The sequence below is a fragment of the Garra rufa genome, chromosome 21, assembly GCF_049309525.1.
Source record: "Garra rufa chromosome 21, GarRuf1.0, whole genome shotgun sequence".
NCBI lineage: Eukaryota > Metazoa > Chordata > Actinopteri > Cypriniformes > Cyprinidae > Garra > Garra rufa.
Genome location: NC_133381.1, coordinates 17105249 through 17125733, shown reverse-complemented (window position 1 = coordinate 17125733; position 20485 = coordinate 17105249). Strand labels below are relative to the sequence as shown.

Sequence of the window (20485 nt, the reverse complement as noted above, 5' to 3'; positions counted from 1 at the left end):
TAGGGTCAGAAAGCTCTCGGATTTCATCAAGAATATTTTAATTTGTGTTCTGAGGATGAACGAAGGTCTTACAGATTTGGAATGACATGAGGGGGAGTAATTAATGATAGAATTTTCATTTTTGGGTGAACTATCCCTTTTTAAAAAACACTGTTTCTTCTTTCACAGCTCTCAGTGAGTTTTAGAATTAAATTTCTATTTCTTTCTACTTTACACAACTATTTCTGTGGGTAGTATCCTGTAAACTTAGATAGACAACCATGATCCTGACATCCTACTGGTAGGATATGAACTGCCCTGTGACCCACTTGGCGAGAGCTTTCTCTCACCCTCAAAGTGACATTGAATTCTGCTCTTTTCTCTGCACCCAATGAGCATATAAAAGCAGCTCGCTGATACTTGGCTAATCACGCTGTAACTCAGAGCCTCTAACTATCTCTCAGCCAATCAATAGCTTCACCATCCCAATTAAGGTGGGCCGGGTCAGGGCCAGGCCACAGTCAGTCCTTTACAACTTAAATGCCATGTTTAAATCCATTGTGTGTATTACAGTGAGATGAGCAGCCTGACCTTCAAGCTTTTAATGCCTCCTTTCAATAGTGCCGGACATTAATGCACTGGGAGAGAGAGCATGCAGTGGTCATTTTCTACAAGTCGGTTAAACAGATCAAGAGATTTTAAACTGAAGGTTTAGACTAAGTGTGCTAATAAAGGTGCTTGGAAAACATTTTTAGCTTATTTACATTCATGCATTTCGCATATATGCTGTTATAGAAAGCAGATTAAGCATTCAAGGTATGCACTTCATTAGTGTGGCATTATTGAAGTCTCTTATAATGGACAAATCCACAAATCAGTCTGTGTCTATAATACATCTGTATATCACTAATTGTGACCCTAAACCACAAAACCAGTCTTAAGTAGCAAGGATATATTAGTAGCAATAGCCAAAAATACACTGTAAGGGTCAAAATGATCGATTTTTCTTTTATGCAAAAAATCTTTAGGATATTAAGGAAAGATCATGTTCCGTGAAGATATTTAGTAAATTTCCTACCATAAATATATCAAAACGCATTTTTTGAACTTAATTTGGACAACTTTATAGGCGATTTTCTCAATATTTAGATTTTTTTTTTTTTTTTTTTTTTTTTTTTTTTTGCACCATTAGATTCCAGATTTTTAAATAGTTGTATCTCGGCAAAAAATTGTCCTAACAAACCATACATCAATGAAAAGCTTATTTATTTAGCTTTCAGATGATACATATGTCTCAATTTCAAGAAAAAAAGACCCTCCCTTATGACTGGTTTTGTCGTCCAGGGTCACAGATATATATCTATAACAAGTCTGGAGCCTCCAAATTTAAATACAATTAACAAAATAGACCTTTTATAATCCCCGTAATTATTTATTAGTTTTTTAGTGATGACCAAACACATTGCCGTAAAATCCAACAGGCGTATAGCCTACAATCCAAGAGTTAAAGGTTTAGAATACCTCCTCGCCCATTTTTCACCGTGTGGTGCTTTTCGATATTATACTCATGTCTTTTATCACAATTTCGACCAGACGAGAGAAACTCACAAGATATCAAAACAAAAATCTATATATAATACGTGGGCAATTACAGCGCGAAGTTAGCGGCGTCGGGTCATTGTCACCGCGCGGCGCGCTTTTCTCATCTCCCGGGGTCGTTAGACGATGATGGATGTAAACCTATAAAGTATCTAAACTGGACCTTTTAACAAACCATGAGCAATACTATCATTTCTTTAATAGAACCTGCTGACCGTGTCATTCCGTTCTGCCATTCGTCATTTTCCCGGTGAAATAATCAATAACTCCACGCTCTGAAATAAATAATCTAAAAGTCAGGGAACATTATATCTTCCCACCAGGCAGAGAGACAAAAAGAGCCGAGACGAAGACTAATATGAAATATCTACACATAGCCTACATGGCACAAGGCCCCAATAAAGGCATGCAAGGGAAACTGATTCTAATAGTCCATATCGGTTGTGTGTAGCGTCCATCATTGACGGATAAATGTGAACCATTTTGATGATACACGTGCGATTAAGTACACATATAAATGACCAAAACGCTGTTTAACTGGTGTATATTTTACTTGGTCTACACTTTTATCTGATATAACGAAGCTTCTTACAAACTTAGGCTGCTATAGTTCAAACCGACTCGCCATCTTTGGATAATGTCTTTACAATTCTATAATTTAATTTTACTATTCGACACAATAAGACTAATCCTGTTTACCTTAAAAATAACTTTGGTATTTAAACGACCATGGTCTGTTTTTTATATCATCACTTTAGAAATTAAGTTAAACTAGCATAATCTGTATCATTTGCCATATTGGTTTTAACATCAATCAATAATATCATAAATGTGACAGCAGTTCTGACTAAATTGTAACTCCCATTCATTTACTGTTTAAATATGCTGTTACTAATATTAGTAATAATGTCATTGTTATCATATTATGTCCAAAACTGAATGTCTCAATCTAGTAATATTGTCAAATAACATAATTCATCTTAGTAGGTAATTTTGCAGCAACAAGATGGATTTTATTGTTTGCTGACTTGGCTTACAGTGTGTTTTGAGTGCATGCAGTAATTCTTTATAACCCGTAGAGGACGCTCTCGCCTCGTTCAACCAGTGACTTGTGGCGTCCAGTTCACTCTTGTTAATAATTATGGAGTCAAAATGATCGTTATCATAAGACGACTCCAACAAGAAACGGTTTTGATTAAATATGGACAACGTTGGCAACTTGACAACAGGCCAAGCACGTGTGTTCACTATTGTTTTTAAAAGTGAGAATGTGTTGCTCCCGACCAAACTCAACATTTAGTGTCACCAAAAGTTTAACCTCATGACCTACTGGTTTCATTTTTCTTTGCTAAGGTTCTGTGTTTTATTTTGTAGTTCATTTTATTTCAAATTGTGCTAAACTATAAAGTAATACTCAACTGAAGCACAAACGAATACAGTGCAACAACATTCTAAGAATCGAACGTTTAAACTGATTGCAATTCATTTTTTTTAAATATCTGAGTTTAAAACAGTAATGCTTAAAAAGAATAAATGAATGGATGGATGATTTTAATGAAAGAATGATTTCAATATTTTTTAAATACTTAAAAAGGCTCGCAAGGTAGGTTGTAAAAATAAAAAATAAAAATACGTCCGATTTTTTTTTTAAATATCTGTTAGAAATGTACTAGTGCATGGACACTGCATTCGCGATGTGCTTTACCTGTAAAATTAAACGAAATAGCTTTCCGTGTTATTTCATATTGTTTCACACAATGTTAAAATACTGTATGATTTTAGTATATCTACTATACATGCGTATTTAACTGTAGCTACTTGTACAACTTATTTGCTATTGCAAATAATCGACATGCTTGGAATGGACATATGCTTTAGTCTATTTGTTTATTTACTACGCTAAAAAAAAAAAGAAATGTATTTTTTTACAACATCCAGACTTTTTATTTATTGGTGCAATTCCACATCTCTGCTCCTAACTGCAGTTTACGCCTGTGTATCAAAGTTTTTATGCTCATATAAACGTACCAAGTCTGTAAACAACTTTTTAGAGATGCACTGATAAAAAAAAGTCAACAGTAACTTTGCGATGCTCGTGGCCTAAACCACCTTTTCGCTATTGCCTTCATCGGCGCACCGCTTGAGCTAAATCCTTGTTCCTTTGTGTTAATGGTCCGTCCTCATTTGCCACCTAATTGGACTATATAAGACCAATAACAGGAGAGAACTCTCAGCCCAGCAGCCAACGCGAAGAGTCTGGGAGGCCCCTCCTCTCTCCAGACTCTCCACTTCCCATCTCTCCCTTCATCCCATTTGCTATTGTACGTGCCCAATCGCCGTATACTTTCTGCATTTAACTCGGGTGACATTTTTATTTCATCATTAGCATCTGGCGCCAGACGGACGCGGTGAGCATCATTTTCACCAAGGAACTCTCGGAAGATGATCAGCAAGATTAATATTGTTTATCTCGCTTCGCATTATTGTCTTTCGTTTTAACGTCAGTGCTGAGCGTAAACAACCGCGTTTAGGTTCCCACTACTGGAAGAGTTTACCAAGGACCTTCAAACTGTTAGCAGATTTTTTTTAAAAACGATTTTTAGCTATTTTCAAAATATATTATAACCCCGAATTTCAAGCCAACATGCCCGAAACAACCCAGGATACGTGTGCTTCGGCGAAAGACTCTCCATTTTTCATAAAAAATCTTCTCAATTCTGACAGTAAGCCGCCGAAGCCTAAGCCTATTTTGGCATCTACTAAAGCAGGACTTGATGGCAGCTTCTCGCTCTCTCAGGTTGGGGAATTAAACTTTCCTCGCTTTGAGCTGCCGACCCAGCGCTTTGCGTTACCGGCTTACCTTGAGCGTGCCTCGGCGTGGTGGTACCCGTACACACTCAGTGCATCTGCGCATCTTCACAGAACAGAAGGTAAGGTTTGAACTCTCATGACAGTTTTTTTCTGTAGTGTGCAATGATTTGTTAGGATTTATTATAAATAATAGCGTGGCTCTGCTAGCAAATGTTGGTGCATACAAATGCAATGTTAATGAGATCCAAGTCAGCCCATAGTTTGGAAAATGTTTCCGGACATATTATAAATAATATAAGTTGCATGAGCTGTTTTCGTTCTTTAAAAATAAAATGTTTTGAAATGATCTACGGGATATTTAAGTTTGAAAACACTGAGATTTGCACAGTACGATCCACACTTGTGTGCACCTGTCATGTGGCAAAGTGACGTGACCTGTGAAACTTGATATGAATATGTTTCTCAAAGAAAACGAATGCTAATTTGAGCTCTCCTACTGTAGCAGCACAGAAAGCGAGAGACTCCTCACCGATCACAGGCACCGACCGAGATTCACCCGAGCTCGTACTCAAATCAGACCCGGACGCCAAGGACGATGAAGACGACAACAAAAGTGGAGACGAGATTGTCCTCGAGGAGAGCGACACTGAAGAGGGTAAAAAAGAAGGCAGCGTGGACGACTGGAAGAAGGGCGACGACGGCGCGGACAAGAAACCTTGCCGGAAAAAGAAAACTCGCACGGTGTTCTCACGGAGTCAGGTGTTCCAGCTGGAGTCCACCTTCGACATGAAACGCTACCTCAGCAGCTCAGAGCGCGCCGGCCTTGCTGCCTCCCTTCACCTCACAGAGACCCAAGTCAAAATCTGGTTTCAGAACCGCAGAAACAAATGGAAACGTCAGCTGGCCGCAGAGCTAGAGGCCGCCAATCTAAGCCACGCGGCAGCGCAAAGGATTGTGAGAGTACCCATCCTGTATCACGAGAACTCGGCCTCAGAGAGCTCCAACACAACGGGCAACGTGCCCGTAAGCCAGCCGCTGCTCACTTTCCCTCATCCGGTTTACTACTCGCATCCCATCGTCACCTCCGTGCCCCTCCTCAGACCGGTTTGAGAGGACGAGAGATGACTTTTTCTATGTATCTATGTAACTAAAACGATTTTACAAAGACTCGAGAAGAGGGAAAGAGAACAGGGGGAAATGAAACCAAGAGATGAATTATTTTTGTTTAGAAAATAATTAAAAAAGAAAGAAAAGAAAAAATGTACAAAGACGCACTATCATGCATTTGAGCCCTACATTTGTTTTTTTTTATAACTCAAAAAAAAAAAATACCCATAAAACTACACATGAATAAGGCGAATGTTTAGAGGCCTACATTTCTAATGTTGATGTTGGTTGGTGGTGAATTACAATGACTTCGTTAATTTACTGTCATTATTATTATTATTAATTATTATTATACCTGCTACGGTTTATTTATGAATATCACGAATCAACTTGTTGACACGTCAAAGGAAAGGTTTTATACACATGGTTGAATTTCTTTATAGCGCAGAAAAAATCACACAGCCCTGAACACGGATGTGCAATACTACTGTGTATGATCTATATATATTAAGGCAAAATATTCTTTTTGAAACTCTTTATTTTAGACACATTTTCCTAACCAAGCAGTTGAGAAGATAACCGCTGAAAACGATTTTGGTCCCGCGTTCAATGGACAATCATAGGCTATATCTGACAGAAATTACAGTTAAAACTGAAGACACACAAACACGAAGAATAAAAACTTTTACTTTTATCTATATTATTTACAGATGTATATGTACATGTACAGATATAACGAACCAAAATGAGCAAAGGTGTCATTTGTACAGTAATAGCTAATTTTTTTTTTTTACATTGTATTGCTAAATTCTGTTGTGAAATAAACGGAGACTATTAAAGTCTACATGTCTTGACTGTGACTAACCTGACTTTGTGGCACGACTGCTGCGTTGAGGCGAATAACGAGAAGGCTTCTTTGATGTCTCACAATTTATAATGTTCATGTATAAATATAGACATGCATAGTGATGAAATATGATTTACAGAAATTATTTAATTTAAGAAATTAAACTGACAAGATCGCACAAGACCCATATAATAATTTTAGCTGAAATTAGAGGAGGCTAAATGTATATAAATTTATTTTAAATTATATGGAAGTAATTCTATACATTTCAAAACAACGAAATATGCTTAAAGGGATGCTTATACATGAATATATAAATAAGTTATTAAATAAATCATTAAGTGTACTAATTAGTTTATTCTTGAATAAATCATGTAATCTTTCAGTACGCTTTGCTAAACATTACAGAAAGTAAAAAAATGTAAATTATCTTCTTCATTAGTTTTTGAGCTGCAGCATATTTTATGAAATATAAAATACGATGAGCTAATTTAACCATGCAGCAAAAACGGAATTGTTTCACTTAAGCCTCAACAAGCTGAAATACCCATTACCATCTCAATTACAAGCAGGTGCACCTTTAAATCTGGCGGACTCTACAAGCGATGTTTTGCAAAATCGCGTTGTCAATAAGACCGTATAATTATCGGTGAGAGCTAGCGCATTAAGAGTTTTACCGCCCTTTGTGTGTGTGTGTGTGTGTGTGTGTGTGTGTGTGTGTGTGTGTGTGTGTGTGTCTGTGTGCGAGTGAGAGAGATAGAGACGGAAGAGTAAAACCTGTGCTCATTTGTTATGCGTTGTATTTTAAGTGTATAAAAGCGTGGTCAAAAATGTAATGAGTTTACTGCTGGCGCTGTAAAATGCGTGCAAAATTGAAACGACACATTTAGTTGTAGCTACAAACCTTGAGCCAATGGAAAAAATATTATTGACTTGAGTGGAAGGGGTTAGACAACAACTAAATGACATAACAACAACAGCATTAATTATAAAAACAATTATTATAATTACAGGACAAATAATAAGTATTATTATTAACTACAATAACAGAATAGAAATTACCAACTCAGGCAGCGCAAGACTTTTAATGAATCTGAATAGTTTGTCAAAACAACTACAGAAGTTCTACAGGCAACGTGTTGGCTAATTCCGTCGTACATTTAATTATTACTAAAACTAAACGCAAAAAATAGTATAAACAGGGACCAGTATCGAGAGAACTTTAATATGGGTCAGTCAGGCTCATCGACAAGCACTGGTCTTCCTATTACACTCTTCCTCTGTAAAGTCGAAATCAACTCTGCGTTGGGTCTGAGCACTCAGCCAAGAGCACATTCAAATACCGCCGCCTAATAATCATAACTCCTGTATTGACGTATAATATAATGCAAGCTCAGCACGAGCCCATTACGGTGAATTAATAGATCGCAGAGGCATTATCGCCTGTCGAGTATTGATCGGGTAACGTCTGTAAAATATTGTTTCAAATCAAGGGCATTGTTAACAGTTCTTTTTTTTCTGTTGGCTTACTGATGACCTTGATCCACTGTCATAAACTGAAAAAAATATATAGCCTATCACTCGATAATTTCCATTTGACCATATCTTTATGCAAAGAAGGGAGGTGGGGTAAACAGATAAAATGCTCTCTCCGCATTAACATAGAAGACAGAGCTAGAAGAACAAGAGTTTGAACAAATAGTGCATATAAACGGTATTTAAACAATCCCCTCGCATAATTTGTCCAAAGTAATCTCTTTCTGGCTGTGTGATTATTCCTATTTGCGCAATAGTGTTTGGGGTTGTCAGCTAATCAAAGCCTGGGCTATTCAAAACTGACGGAACGGTGATTTAACAATTTCGATAAAACACAATACGTTTAGTTAGCCGACCTCACATTTTCGAGCGGAAAGGATAGCAGCTCACTGCGTCACAGGATGAGACTGACAAAATGGACAATCATCTGCCCTATTGAATTATCTTTCGCTGTGTAGGGGAAAATGTTTTTCAGCGCTCTGCAAAGCACATTTACCCACAATAGACGATGAGAACGTGAACTCAATCCCGCGTCTAACGCTTGAGAGGGAGCGGGCCTATCTTTGCTTATTACTTTCTCAAAATGTTTTGGTGTTATTCAGGGAAAAGGATATCTTCTTTTTCGCCCCACCTTTCCCAATTGCCTTTGTGATTGAAAGCGAGCATCAGATTTTCATCAAAGTTCTATTAAGTGAAACATAGGTTGCGGGGCAGCCTCTGATTGAAACAGTTTAAATTTTAATTGTGTTTTTAATTTGACATATAGTTGCGGAGAGGAATGACACCACAACGCCGAGGGGCGGTCGATTCGCTTAATTTCTCCCTCAGGGATTGATGAGTATATCAGAGCAGTAGATTGGAAACCCATTAAGACTCAATGGTTAGGTTGTTAATTGGATCTTGATGAATAGAAGCCCTTGGTTGAACTATACTGATCCAATCTTCTTGACTTTCTGTTTTCCAATAAATTACCCAATTCATTTCCCAGCCGTAGATTACATAAATTGTACACCTCCAGGGCTTGAGCTTCCCGCCTGCTTGCCTGCTCTCTCTCTCTCTCCTTCTCTCTCTCTCTCTCTCTGCAAAACCATTTGAGAAAAAATAAAAGACCAGCCTCAGAATCTTGAATGAAAATCGAAACATAATCAGCGTTTATACTTAGAAAATTTATTGATATCATTTTCTCTGGTAATTTCCTTATCTTAAAGTTGGACATGCCATATATCATAATACACACGTGTAAAGGGCCCTTTGTTTAATATTTATCGAAGCTTGATTTTCAGATCAAAGGCGCCCATGACTTCATCTGTCTTTCTAGTGGAAAGCATTTTTGCCAGAGCTCGATGTGTATGTTCAGTCATTACTGTCTGCCGCATGCACTGACAGCACGTGCAAAAACGCCTGTTCTGCCGGATTTGAAAGATCTTTAGCTTTGTGAACGCGTGACAGATTGTCCCACAATCGTTGGGTGTTCATCACCGTACAACTGTCTAGGTATCTGTGAAACACATAGATAAAATTGCTCATAATCAATAACAGAAATACAACATTTTGTATTAAACGCACACACAAATGGTCTTTTTCATACCCATTTAAACAGCTTTCAAAGAAAATTGCTAATATCACTCCCTCCGCCCCAAACACGTAGAATATATAACACTGTGAGGGGGCCTACATTTCTGGTGTATTGTTTTTGTTTAATATGTCTAAACGGCCTTTAAGCCATCCAGCCTCGGCTGACAGGCGCAGCGTATAAAACCGGCTCTTTAACGATCATTGCGGATTTCACGCCTTATGTGAATGCGCCATAAATCGTAGGGCCGCTGTGAACTAGACCCTCATATTTTACGCACTAAATGGCTATATGTGGGCATATGGTCGCTCACAATAGGTCTCTTTAACAACCGTTCCAAACAGAGTTGCAGATTGTGACAGTTCAACCACATCGTTTCCATCATCGTGTACATATATAGTGCACGTGTCGCACTTCCAAGGTCTTACTAGACCAAACTAACACCCACTGATATGTTTTCCTTTTAGCCACAGGTACACTGTAAACAGACACTGTTCAAAATTGTTCAGTGGTTAACATTTTTATGTCTTTTGAGACGAAAAGTTCTCTCTCTCTCTTTCTCTCTCTCTCTCTCTCTCTCTCTCTCTCTCTCTATATATATATATATATATATATTCATCACAAAAATAATAATTACCAATGACAATAATAAAAAATGTATCTGTTTTTTTTTCCCACTGGTATGGCCCAGTTAGTCTGTGGTTGGGAGACCCATGTGTGCAGGGCATCACTGCCGACCTTTGAAATTTGTAAGTCGGGATCGCTCAACCCTGGCTCCCTCTGCTCCATTAGGTGTCCGTGTGCTGTCACCACGACAAAGCCAAAGCATTTGTTAAGTGTCGAAAGCCTTTAGAAAACGCTAACGAGAGCTAATGTGGCAGAGCCACAGCTGCCCTCGAGACACGAGTCAGGGGTGGGGCGAGCGCACACCCCCCAATCAATTAGTCAATCAATTAAACAGGGTCCTGCCCGCTCTAGCCGGCCCGCAGAGGCAGTAGATTAGCCCACCATAATGATCAAATTAATTCTTAAACGGAGATAATGGACGTGGAATGAGTTTATTATTTTCAAGAAAAATGAGATAGGATCCATTATTAGTTCCCAGACTGTGTGTTGGATTATTTGACCAATTTGCCATTTATAGCACAAGACTAGTGGAATTTAAAACGACTGTTTAATAAGATATATGATTTTGAACTGAACCACGGATTTAGATGACTTGTGATTATGAGGTTGGTTATTGTTGTAGGCATGAACTTGAGAACTCTAGGCATGTGTGTGAGATGCCTAGAACTCCAGTCATGAACAAAGACACCTCTATGGATCAGCAGCATGCTCGTCTGTGCAGTGGGTTTGTGTGAGGATCATACTCTACAGTAAAACCTGGTTAAAAAGTGCTTCTGGGTCAGTTAGGCTCTGAATTGCATGGTGGTCAAATATTGTGACAATCTTTTGAAGCGTTATTAAGTTAGTGTTACATTTGTTTTAATCATAGTTTACATGAGCTTTCAATACAAGTCAAAATCTTAAGATCAATAAATGAATAAAAAATAAGCTCGTTATCCTGTAAACAGAAAAAATATTATGTCGATATAAGGGAGCGGGAAATTACTGAAATTAGAAGCAATAACAATCACAATTTATCAAAGTGGAAAATCATAGGCACGTACATGACAGTGAATAATTATCCGTCCCGTAGTTCACAGAAAGCTATTAAAAATGTTGGTTGTAATTTCTCGTTACAGTGATATTCTGCAGGCAAACGTCCGTCAAGTAGTCAAGTTGTGAGGGAAAAGGACAAAATAATGTTGACCAGCCTACAGCAAGACGTGACAAGTGCATTGTAAAGCAATGCAAGTGGAGAAAAAACGGCAGTTGTTTATTTTGTTGTGCAAAATACTCCACTGCATGAGAATGCATTTTGCTCACTGTATTTTACATTTCCTAATTCTGTATGTCCTCAAATTCTAGAATGTTAATATACCAACATATTTAGCCTCTTAGTAAAAATTTGTTATAACAAAATGTGAAGACCACATGATAACTTTGTTTTATCAAAAATGTGCCTCTCTAGCATCTGTGGTCAATGAAACACTATGCATGCAATAAAACAACAATGCTCTGAAGTATTAAACTAAATAACATAACATGCAAAATAAAAAACCTAGCTAAATGTACATAACTGATCCTTAAATTCCATATAATTTTAGAATAATCTAGAGTAAATTTATTGCGTGTCTAAATAGAATATAAATGCGTAAATTAAAAGGAAATGTATGATTATTTATTGTTTATAATATTTTAAAATAAAATAACATTATCTATAAAGCACACTATTATTTACCATATATAATAAGGTAACTTACAATTAGCCAAAGAACAGGTTTGCACTGTTGCATTTTGACATTCTTTTCCCGTTAAAATAACTAACTTTTTTTTTTGCATTAGGCAGTGTAGTATAAGGTTTTGCACGAAGTTAATCTCCATCTAGTGCTCTGCACTTCTCGTGAGCCATTGACGAACTCAACCTTTATGAAATTTGAAATTTCCGGGCGCGCTTTGAGCGCGTGATTGGCCAGCGCCGGTCTTACCTACATGCAAATGAGGGCACGTTCCACCCGCCTTGAGACCAGAGCGCGTGGAAGTGGAGAGGAATGCATTCGAACACTTTTGAGCCCACGAAAAACAAGTTTTTTTAAACGTCCCAACAGCTTTAAAGAACCATTTGCAGATTTGAAGAAGAACACTCTCTATGTGTAGCGGAACTTATTACTGCGTTGGCATTGTATCATTTTTAGAACATTTTTGAACTGTTATGAGGCGAGAATGAATAATTCGGAGGACAGCGGAAGCAAGTGCTCGCCTGCCCCCATTTCAAGCTTCACGATCCAGTCCATTCTGGGCACTTCCAACGAGGGAGTCCGGTCAGCTGGAAAGGACAGTCCTAAATCGCAGCCGAGAAAGCGGACGCTGTCCGTGTCATCGGAGGACGACTGCAGCGCCGGAGAGGATTCGGGCGACTGCTACTGCTCTGAGCCCGGTGTACCAGAGTCCTGCAATCCGCACCAGCCTCTGAACTTCTCCTGCCTCGGTAAGTGACGCTACCATTAGTATCTTTGTATTGTTGTTATGAGGCACCATTGTCAATATAAACATTTCTGATGTCATTATGTTTAGTGAGAAATTCATTTTTATAAAACGTCTCACTTCAGAACCAGTACGTATATATATTGTCACCATGGTGACTGTCCATGTAATGTTGTCACAGTAGCATAAAACTCCAGTAGTGTTTTTACCCGACATATTATCGCGCCTCGGTGAACAGGGGAAAGGTCAAATAATTAACCGAATTTAATCGAGTCTGCTAATTGATTATGCCGGCTTTCAGAGGCAACGCTGCATTTCGTCAATTGAGCGTTAAATGTAACACGATTTAATTAATATCGTGCACTAGTGCTAGTCATATTGTATTGTTTATTTAACAGGGCACTTGTAACCTTTCAACAGTCGATCAAACAGTCAGAGTTCAAATTTAATGAACTCTTGTGTAAAGTATCGAGTAATGGCGATGTTTAGCCTAACAGAAAAAAACCCACCCAGTGAATTTGATGATGGACGAATATTCAAAGCACTTTTTATGTCACACTAAAAATAAACCATTTATTGTTTGCAACCATTGCATATTGTTCACACTGAAGCACTAAAGTTTTATATAATTATTAAAAGGTCTGGATAGCTGTGTTTTTGCAGCACAATTTGATAAGACGAAATGTTTGTGTTGCATTGGTTGCAGGTGCCACAAAGGGACTTCTACCTGTGCAGGATGGGATCGACCGCCGGCCGCACTTGACACCATCCATACTACCGGATTACAAAGAGGAGCAGGAGCGAGCGTGTAGCCAAATGTCTCCCGTTTCTGAAGAGAGACAACGTGATGGCCCGGACAAACAGAGCAGCTCCGCCAAGAAGAAGACGCGCACCGTTTTCTCTCGGAGTCAGGTTTATCAGCTTGAGTCCACGTTCGATATGAAACGCTATTTGAGCAGCTCCGAGAGAGCATGTCTCGCCTCCAGCCTGCAGTTAACGGAGACACAAGTGAAAACGTGGTTTCAGAACCGGCGGAACAAATGGAAACGGCAGCTCTCTGCGGAACTGGAAGCTGCGAACATGGCGCACGCATCGGCACAGACTCTGGTTGGGATGCCCCTCGTTTTCAGAGAAAATTCGTTGCTCCGGGTGCCGGTTCCGAGGTCCATCGCTTTTCCTACCCCACTGTATTACCCTGGAAGTAATTTACCAGCTTTACCATTATACAATCTTTACAATAAGATTGAATATTAACTTTTGCGCACAACGAAAATTCCTTGCTAAGGGACGACACATTATTACACACTAAAACGTACAAATACACATTTAACTATGTTTGACAAAATTCATGTCTATTTATACCTCTTTATTTGGTGAAAAATATATTTCTTATTATGCAGCAATTAAACGAGTCTATGTGTAAAACACAAAAGCAACACGGTTCTGTACATGTCCTATAAAATACACCATGTGTATAATGATTATTTTGTACTTTTATTTACATTTCTGTCCCCCGATTAACCAGTTTTACACATTATGACGAGTGAAAACATTGAAATAAAAGTGTAACCATTCGATTCCTGTCTCCAAAATGAAAACGTCTGAGATTTGGAAAAAGAAAAACTCTTATCAATAAAAACAGAAGTAATAATAATACATCATTTTTATTTATTATTAATTTTAAAGAGAGGTCTATAAAAAAACGGATTTAATTTTTTTTAAATGCAATGGCACATTTTGATGTGCTGCATTTTCTTTTAATCAACAGCATTCATTTACCTAATATTTCGATTTTTTATGAGCAGTCTTTGAATGGCTACAATAGCAGAAGGCCTTCATGACATCTAGTAATTGAATCTTTAGTAGGCTAGTGGTTAAGTATATATATAGCCTATATTCGTGTGCTAATTAGTTCGAGACAAACGAAACAAATATTTGTGTTACAGTGACACTTGGTCATGTCAAGTGTCCCCAGTTGATGCTTTCGCAATTAGGGATAATTACATGTTGCTTGTCACACGAACACGCATTCAAACATTCTCGGAGACAAGCGGAACGTCAAAAGCGCAGCGGGGCCTCAGAGAAGCCGCAGTCAAGAATGACAGTGCTCGCGGTGCAATCTGATAAGACTCACCCGCTGTCAAATTACAAAAGGTGTAGTGGTGTCATGTTGCACTGATTCCATGTTCTTTATACCGGCCACGGAGAAAGTTCATTATCAACACAAACAAGTACTTTTTCCGACATGATGACAACAGTTCGAATGTCCTCTCGAAATATGTTCATTTTTTTAGGCTACATTTTAAACTAAACAAATAAATACCTTCCTTCATTTTTTTATAGTTGTCGGATATGGTCTTAACAGAGAAAAAAAATGCTCTTTCTAAATGTAATGTCTAGATATTTTTTTTAATATTCGTACTTCGCCAGTTTCCTTGGTTATATATTGGATATTGTATCTTTTGTCTTCACCCTTAAATTTTCAAATGTCCAAAAAACAAAAACAAAAACTGAAACATCAGTGGCTTCCCTAAAGGCAGGATGAAGAGAAGCTCCTAGCTTACTAGTAATACTGTTGTTGCTGTCTGTTTGATTGACAGCTCAGGTTAAAGGTCAGACTGCTCATGACATACATGTGAGCATAAACTGATGTGACTTCCGTGTAAATTTCATCCTGTGGGTTTTCAGTGTTTTCTCACTGAGTAAAAGCGCATAGGCTTCCATTCACCCGCTTCACACACCCATAGGTGAAATGGCAGGTGTGAATTACAAATTTTAATAGCACGGCAATGAAAATGATTTGAAGTGGTTTGAAGAGGTGGAAGACAGTGTGGAGCAGATTTGTTGAGATGATGTGTTGTGCCTCAGGATTCATCAAACTTGCCTGGCACAGCGAAAAGCAGGAGTAATTCAGTTTGGGATGTAATTTATGAGCAAGGTAATGGGCACTATATATAAAGTGGAGAGAGAGAAAGAGAGCGAGAGAGCAATAGAAACACTGAGAGAGAGAGAAATGTTTTTCCATTCTTCTAATATCAGAACTGACATTGGTCTATTAATTTAAAAGCAGTGCTAAATCAAAAAAAAAAAAAAAAAGCATTGCTCCTGTACATTCATGTCCCTATGCCAGCTTAGAGAAAAACGTAGAAAGGTGTTGTTTTTAATAATACTGATGTCAATGTCTGCATGCTGTCTGTGGACTGCATCCCTATATTAGCTAATGGCCTGTTTTCATACACGTGTCTGTATTTTGTTGAAACAGCAGCTGAATGTCTAACTGCTCAATAATGAAGGCGTGCTGCAGGTTTGGACGGACATTTGCCATGATTGTCGCTCACTACAAACAGCATCTAACAGAAGCTGCTCTTCTCTAAACGAATTTAAGAAAAGCATAACAAGGTTTCCGATTGGCCTCTGTATCACTTATGACCCCCATGAGCGGCTGTACCTCCAGACTAATGGCTGAAATGAGGAGCTTGAGTCTGAACTGATTCTGGTTCATATCAAATCTTAATGGAGGAGCCGAAGGGAAATTATGTTTGGATCCCCGCAGACAATAACTAAATATGAAAGCCACTTAGTAATTTCCAGATGCACTCGGAGATAACTTACAGTTGTCTGACAGAGTTTAACATTTCATTCATGTAGTGTTTTAGTGTGAGTACCATTCACAACAAAGTGCTATATATATATAGATATATAGAATAGTAAATATATACAAACACAGATATAAGATAAATATAAAAAATCTTTTTTTCTACCAAAGTGATGATGAAAACTACTCAGCTTTCCTAATGTCTTCAATCCAGCGAGGCTGATCACTTCTTTCATTGGAAAGTAGAAAGAAAGCCCATTACATTGAGCAAAATCAATAATCATGGTATAAAAGTATCTTTGTCGGCTGAACTTTTCTCTCAGAGATGAAAGGTGATCACATTTATCCATTAGTTCACATTGATTGTGCAGATGCGAGAAAGCGCTTGATTAGCCGTTTTTATAGCTGCACTACAATTGCTCATGCACTGAAATTTATTTACCAAAAGATGCAGGAATTATTATTTTTAAAGACAAAATGATATATTTTTAATATATATATATATATATATATATATATATATATATATATATATATATATATGTATAATATAAGATATATATATGTGTGTGTGTGTGTTTTACCCTAGACCACAAAACCAGTCATAAGGGTCCATTTTTTGAAACTGAGATTTACAACTACTACCAGATTTATAACTATTTAAAAATCTAGAATCTGAGGGTGCAAAAAAAAAAAAAAAAAAAAAAAAAAAATCAAAATATTAAGAAAATCACCTTTAAAGTTGTCCAAATGAAGTTCTTAGCAATGCATATTACTAATCAAAAATTACATTTTGATATATTTACAGTAGGAAATTTACAAAATATTGTCTTTACTTAATATCCTAAAGATTTTTGGCATAAAATCGATAATTTTGACCTATACAATGTATTTTTGGCTATTGCTACAAATATACCCGTGCCACTTATGACTGGTCACATAGATATTAACTAGTGTTTAGGAAAATGCTTATTTAGTAGAGAATAGGATAATAAAAAAGTTATTTTCTTCCAAAAAATAGTTGCGTCTACAGTTCTAAAACATCAAAGACCCATCTAAGCCACTAAACAAATAAATAAATGCCTCAAAAGTGCTTTTTCACACAAGAAATATCACACAGCGACTGCAACAGTTGTGTGAGCTTTCTCTCTCTTCTCTCCTCTATCTCATCTGTACTATCTTACTCTTTGTCTCTTTCTTTCAGACCCTGTTTTTTTTTTCGTACTGGAAGAGGAGGAGGGGTGGGGGGCGGGTCATTATTCTATTTAAGAGGTACAATTTTAGTAATGGCTTTTGCTGCAGTCCACAGAGGCCCAGCCAGCCTCCCTCAATATCCTGAACATTATTTGCTCGTTTAGTTAAATGATGTTTCTAATTGGTTCATAATTAGTTGTAATGAGGCGGGCCCGAACGTCTCTGATGCAGATACGTCTTAATTCAACATGGCATCTCGCTTCTTCAGGAATAGTTGCCCATGGTTCTCGGAGGGGTTGGAAGAGAGAGGAAGGCTGGAAGGGGGAGGTTTCCTGCCATTGTGTGTTCCCGTAAATTGGAAAATGAAGTTTGCAGAGCAGCGGGGTTGAAGACCGGGCCATCATGAGCACTGCTGCTGTCTTTCTTAAATGATCTGGCTGATTGTCAAGAAGCAAATATGGCTGTTGCTTTGACATAGAACAGAGTATGTTGGAGATTTGTTTCATAAATGTTTACTAAAACGTTCATTTTTGATGGTAGATGCAAATATTATGTGTGTGTGTATGTGTGTGGGTCTGTGCTCGTAAGTGAATGCTGTGAAAGAGGGAAACTGAAGGTCATTGCGGCTGGTTGGTGTTAACATAAGACCCTTTTGTGGTTTGGATAAATGAACATGTCCATTCACTGGAGCCCACTCACCCCTTTTAAGCAGAACAGCCTAGTAATACACACACACACAAACAGTATCACACTTCTATACACACACAATCAGTGGTGCCCAATCACTTCGCTTAAACAGCTCTAACAACTGCATGTAGAGCCAGTCCGTCTGCCATCCCTCTGCTCTCTGTTGATTTTTCTCGCTCTCTTGCTTTCTTTCTCTCACCCACATGCCCAGATAAGCTCACTCATTCACTGAGATTCATTTTGGATAGTAAAAGTTGATCATGCATTCACTTACTCACTTGAGAGTAATTCTGTACAAACCATCAGAGAGAAAAGTAAATATTAGTTGTTTGAACAATGACTTATTGAGGCTTTCCCTAGAAGTGAAACTGCATGTGATATTTGGTTAGGTGTGAGTATTATTTTACTTGATACTCTACTCTTTATTTTTATGCCCAAAACAGGCTAAATACGTAGTTAAGGCTAATAAAATTATTTTATAATTGTTTATTATTATTATTATTTCTTTAGAATTAGGATTATTATATAATATGAATAGCCTATTAACATTTAATAAAACAGTTATAATAACATTTTACTCAACATACAACTTTTTAATTCTATTTATATAGTTAAAAATAAAATACATATATAATGAAATAAAACAAAAAATATGAAATATATATAAAAATATATAATATGACCATATATAAGAACGCACACGCACACGTACACACACAAACACATAAAAATATAATAATATAACAATATAAATATAATAAATATGAATGCAAAACATTCCATAGGCATAATGGTTTTCATACTGTACAAACTGTATTTTCTATGGCCCTACACCTAAACCTAGCCCTCACAGGAGATTGTGCACACTTTTACTTAATCAAAAAAACTCATTGTGCATGATTTATAAGCCTGTTTCCTCATGGGGACCTGAAAAATGTCCCCACAAGGTCAAAATCTACTGGTATTCCTATCCTTGTGGGGACATTTGGTCCCCACAACGTGATAAATACCAGGTACACACACACACACACACACACACACACACACACACACACACACACACACACACACACATGTTGGGTTTACATGTTTTATGGGGACATTCCATAGGCGTAATGGTTTTTATACTGTAAAAACTGTACTTTCTATCGCCCTACACCTACCCTACACCTAAACCTAGCCCTCACAGGAGATTGTGCACACTTTTACTTCATCAAAAAAACTCATTGTGCATGATTCATAAGCCTGTTTCCTCATGGGGACCTGAGAAATGTCCCCACAAGGTCAAAATCTACTGGTATTCCTATCCTTGTGGGGACATTTGGTCCCTACAACGTGATGAATACCAGGTACACACACACACACACACACACACACACACACACACACACACACACACACACACACACACACACACACACACACACACACACACACACACACACACACACACACACACAAATAAGATCAACTTTATCCCAAATTTATGAAATATGAAAATATTAAAAAAATAAATATAATAATATAATAAATATAAATATAATAAATAGGTATTTAATATTATAAAATAAAAAATAAAAAAAATATGAAATATAAAAAGAATAAAACAATATGATAATATGACTATATATAAGCACACACAAACACACATAAATGGGATAAACTCCCAGATAAATCCCAAATTTATGAAATATGAAAATATAAAAAAAAAAAAAAATATATATATATATATATATATTATAATAATATTATATAATTTAATAAATAGGTATTTAATATGATAAAATAATATAAAAATAAAAATTGATGAAATATAAAAACAATAAAACTATATGATAATAGGACTATATATAAGAAAGCGCACACACAAACATACACCTGTATGAGATAAACATCATCTCAAATTTATAAAACATAAAAATAATATTTAAAAAATAAATATAATAATATAATAAATATGAATATAATATTATAATATAAAAATATATGACATATAAAAATAATAAAACTATATGATAACATGACTATAAGAAAGCACACACACCTATACAAGATAAACATAATCTCAAATTTATGAAATATAAAAATAATATTTAAAAAAGAAATATAATAATATAATAAATATGAATGTAATATTATAATATAAAATAAAAATGTATGAAAAATAAAAATAATAAAACTATATGATAATATGACTATATTTAAGAAAGCACACATATAAACTTCATCCCAAATTTATAAAATATAAAAATAATATTGAAATATATATAATAATATAATAAATATGAATGTAATATTATAAAATAATAAAGATTTATGAAATATAAAAAAACTATACGATAATATGACTATATATAAGAAAGCATACACATAACACAACACACAACTTTATCCTACATTTCTAAAATATGTTTTTTAAAAATAAAATAATATAAAAATTTAAAATTAATTAAATAATAATAATAAAACT

The 20485-nt window shown here is 36.5% G+C and overlaps 2 protein-coding genes across 2 annotated transcripts; both read left to right on the top strand.

The window, feature by feature from the left end:
* The first annotated feature begins 3946 nt into the window (after positions 1 to 3946).
* On the top strand, positions 3947 to 6315 carry hmx3a (H6 family homeobox 3a). The gene is made up of 2 exons (XM_073827303.1): positions 3947 to 4508; positions 4892 to 6315. The coding sequence occupies exons 1-2, from the start codon at positions 4223 to 4225 to the stop codon at positions 5497 to 5499; spliced, it is 894 nt and encodes a 297-aa protein (XP_073683404.1). The 5' UTR covers positions 3947 to 4222; the 3' UTR covers positions 5500 to 6315.
* Positions 6316 to 12137: 5822 nt separating this feature from the next.
* On the top strand, positions 12138 to 14062 carry hmx2 (H6 family homeobox 2). The gene is made up of 2 exons (XM_073827592.1): positions 12138 to 12543; positions 13246 to 14062. The coding sequence occupies exons 1-2, from the start codon at positions 12279 to 12281 to the stop codon at positions 13791 to 13793; spliced, it is 813 nt and encodes a 270-aa protein (XP_073683693.1). The 5' UTR covers positions 12138 to 12278; the 3' UTR covers positions 13794 to 14062.
* The last annotated feature ends 6423 nt before the right edge of the window (positions 14063 to 20485 follow it).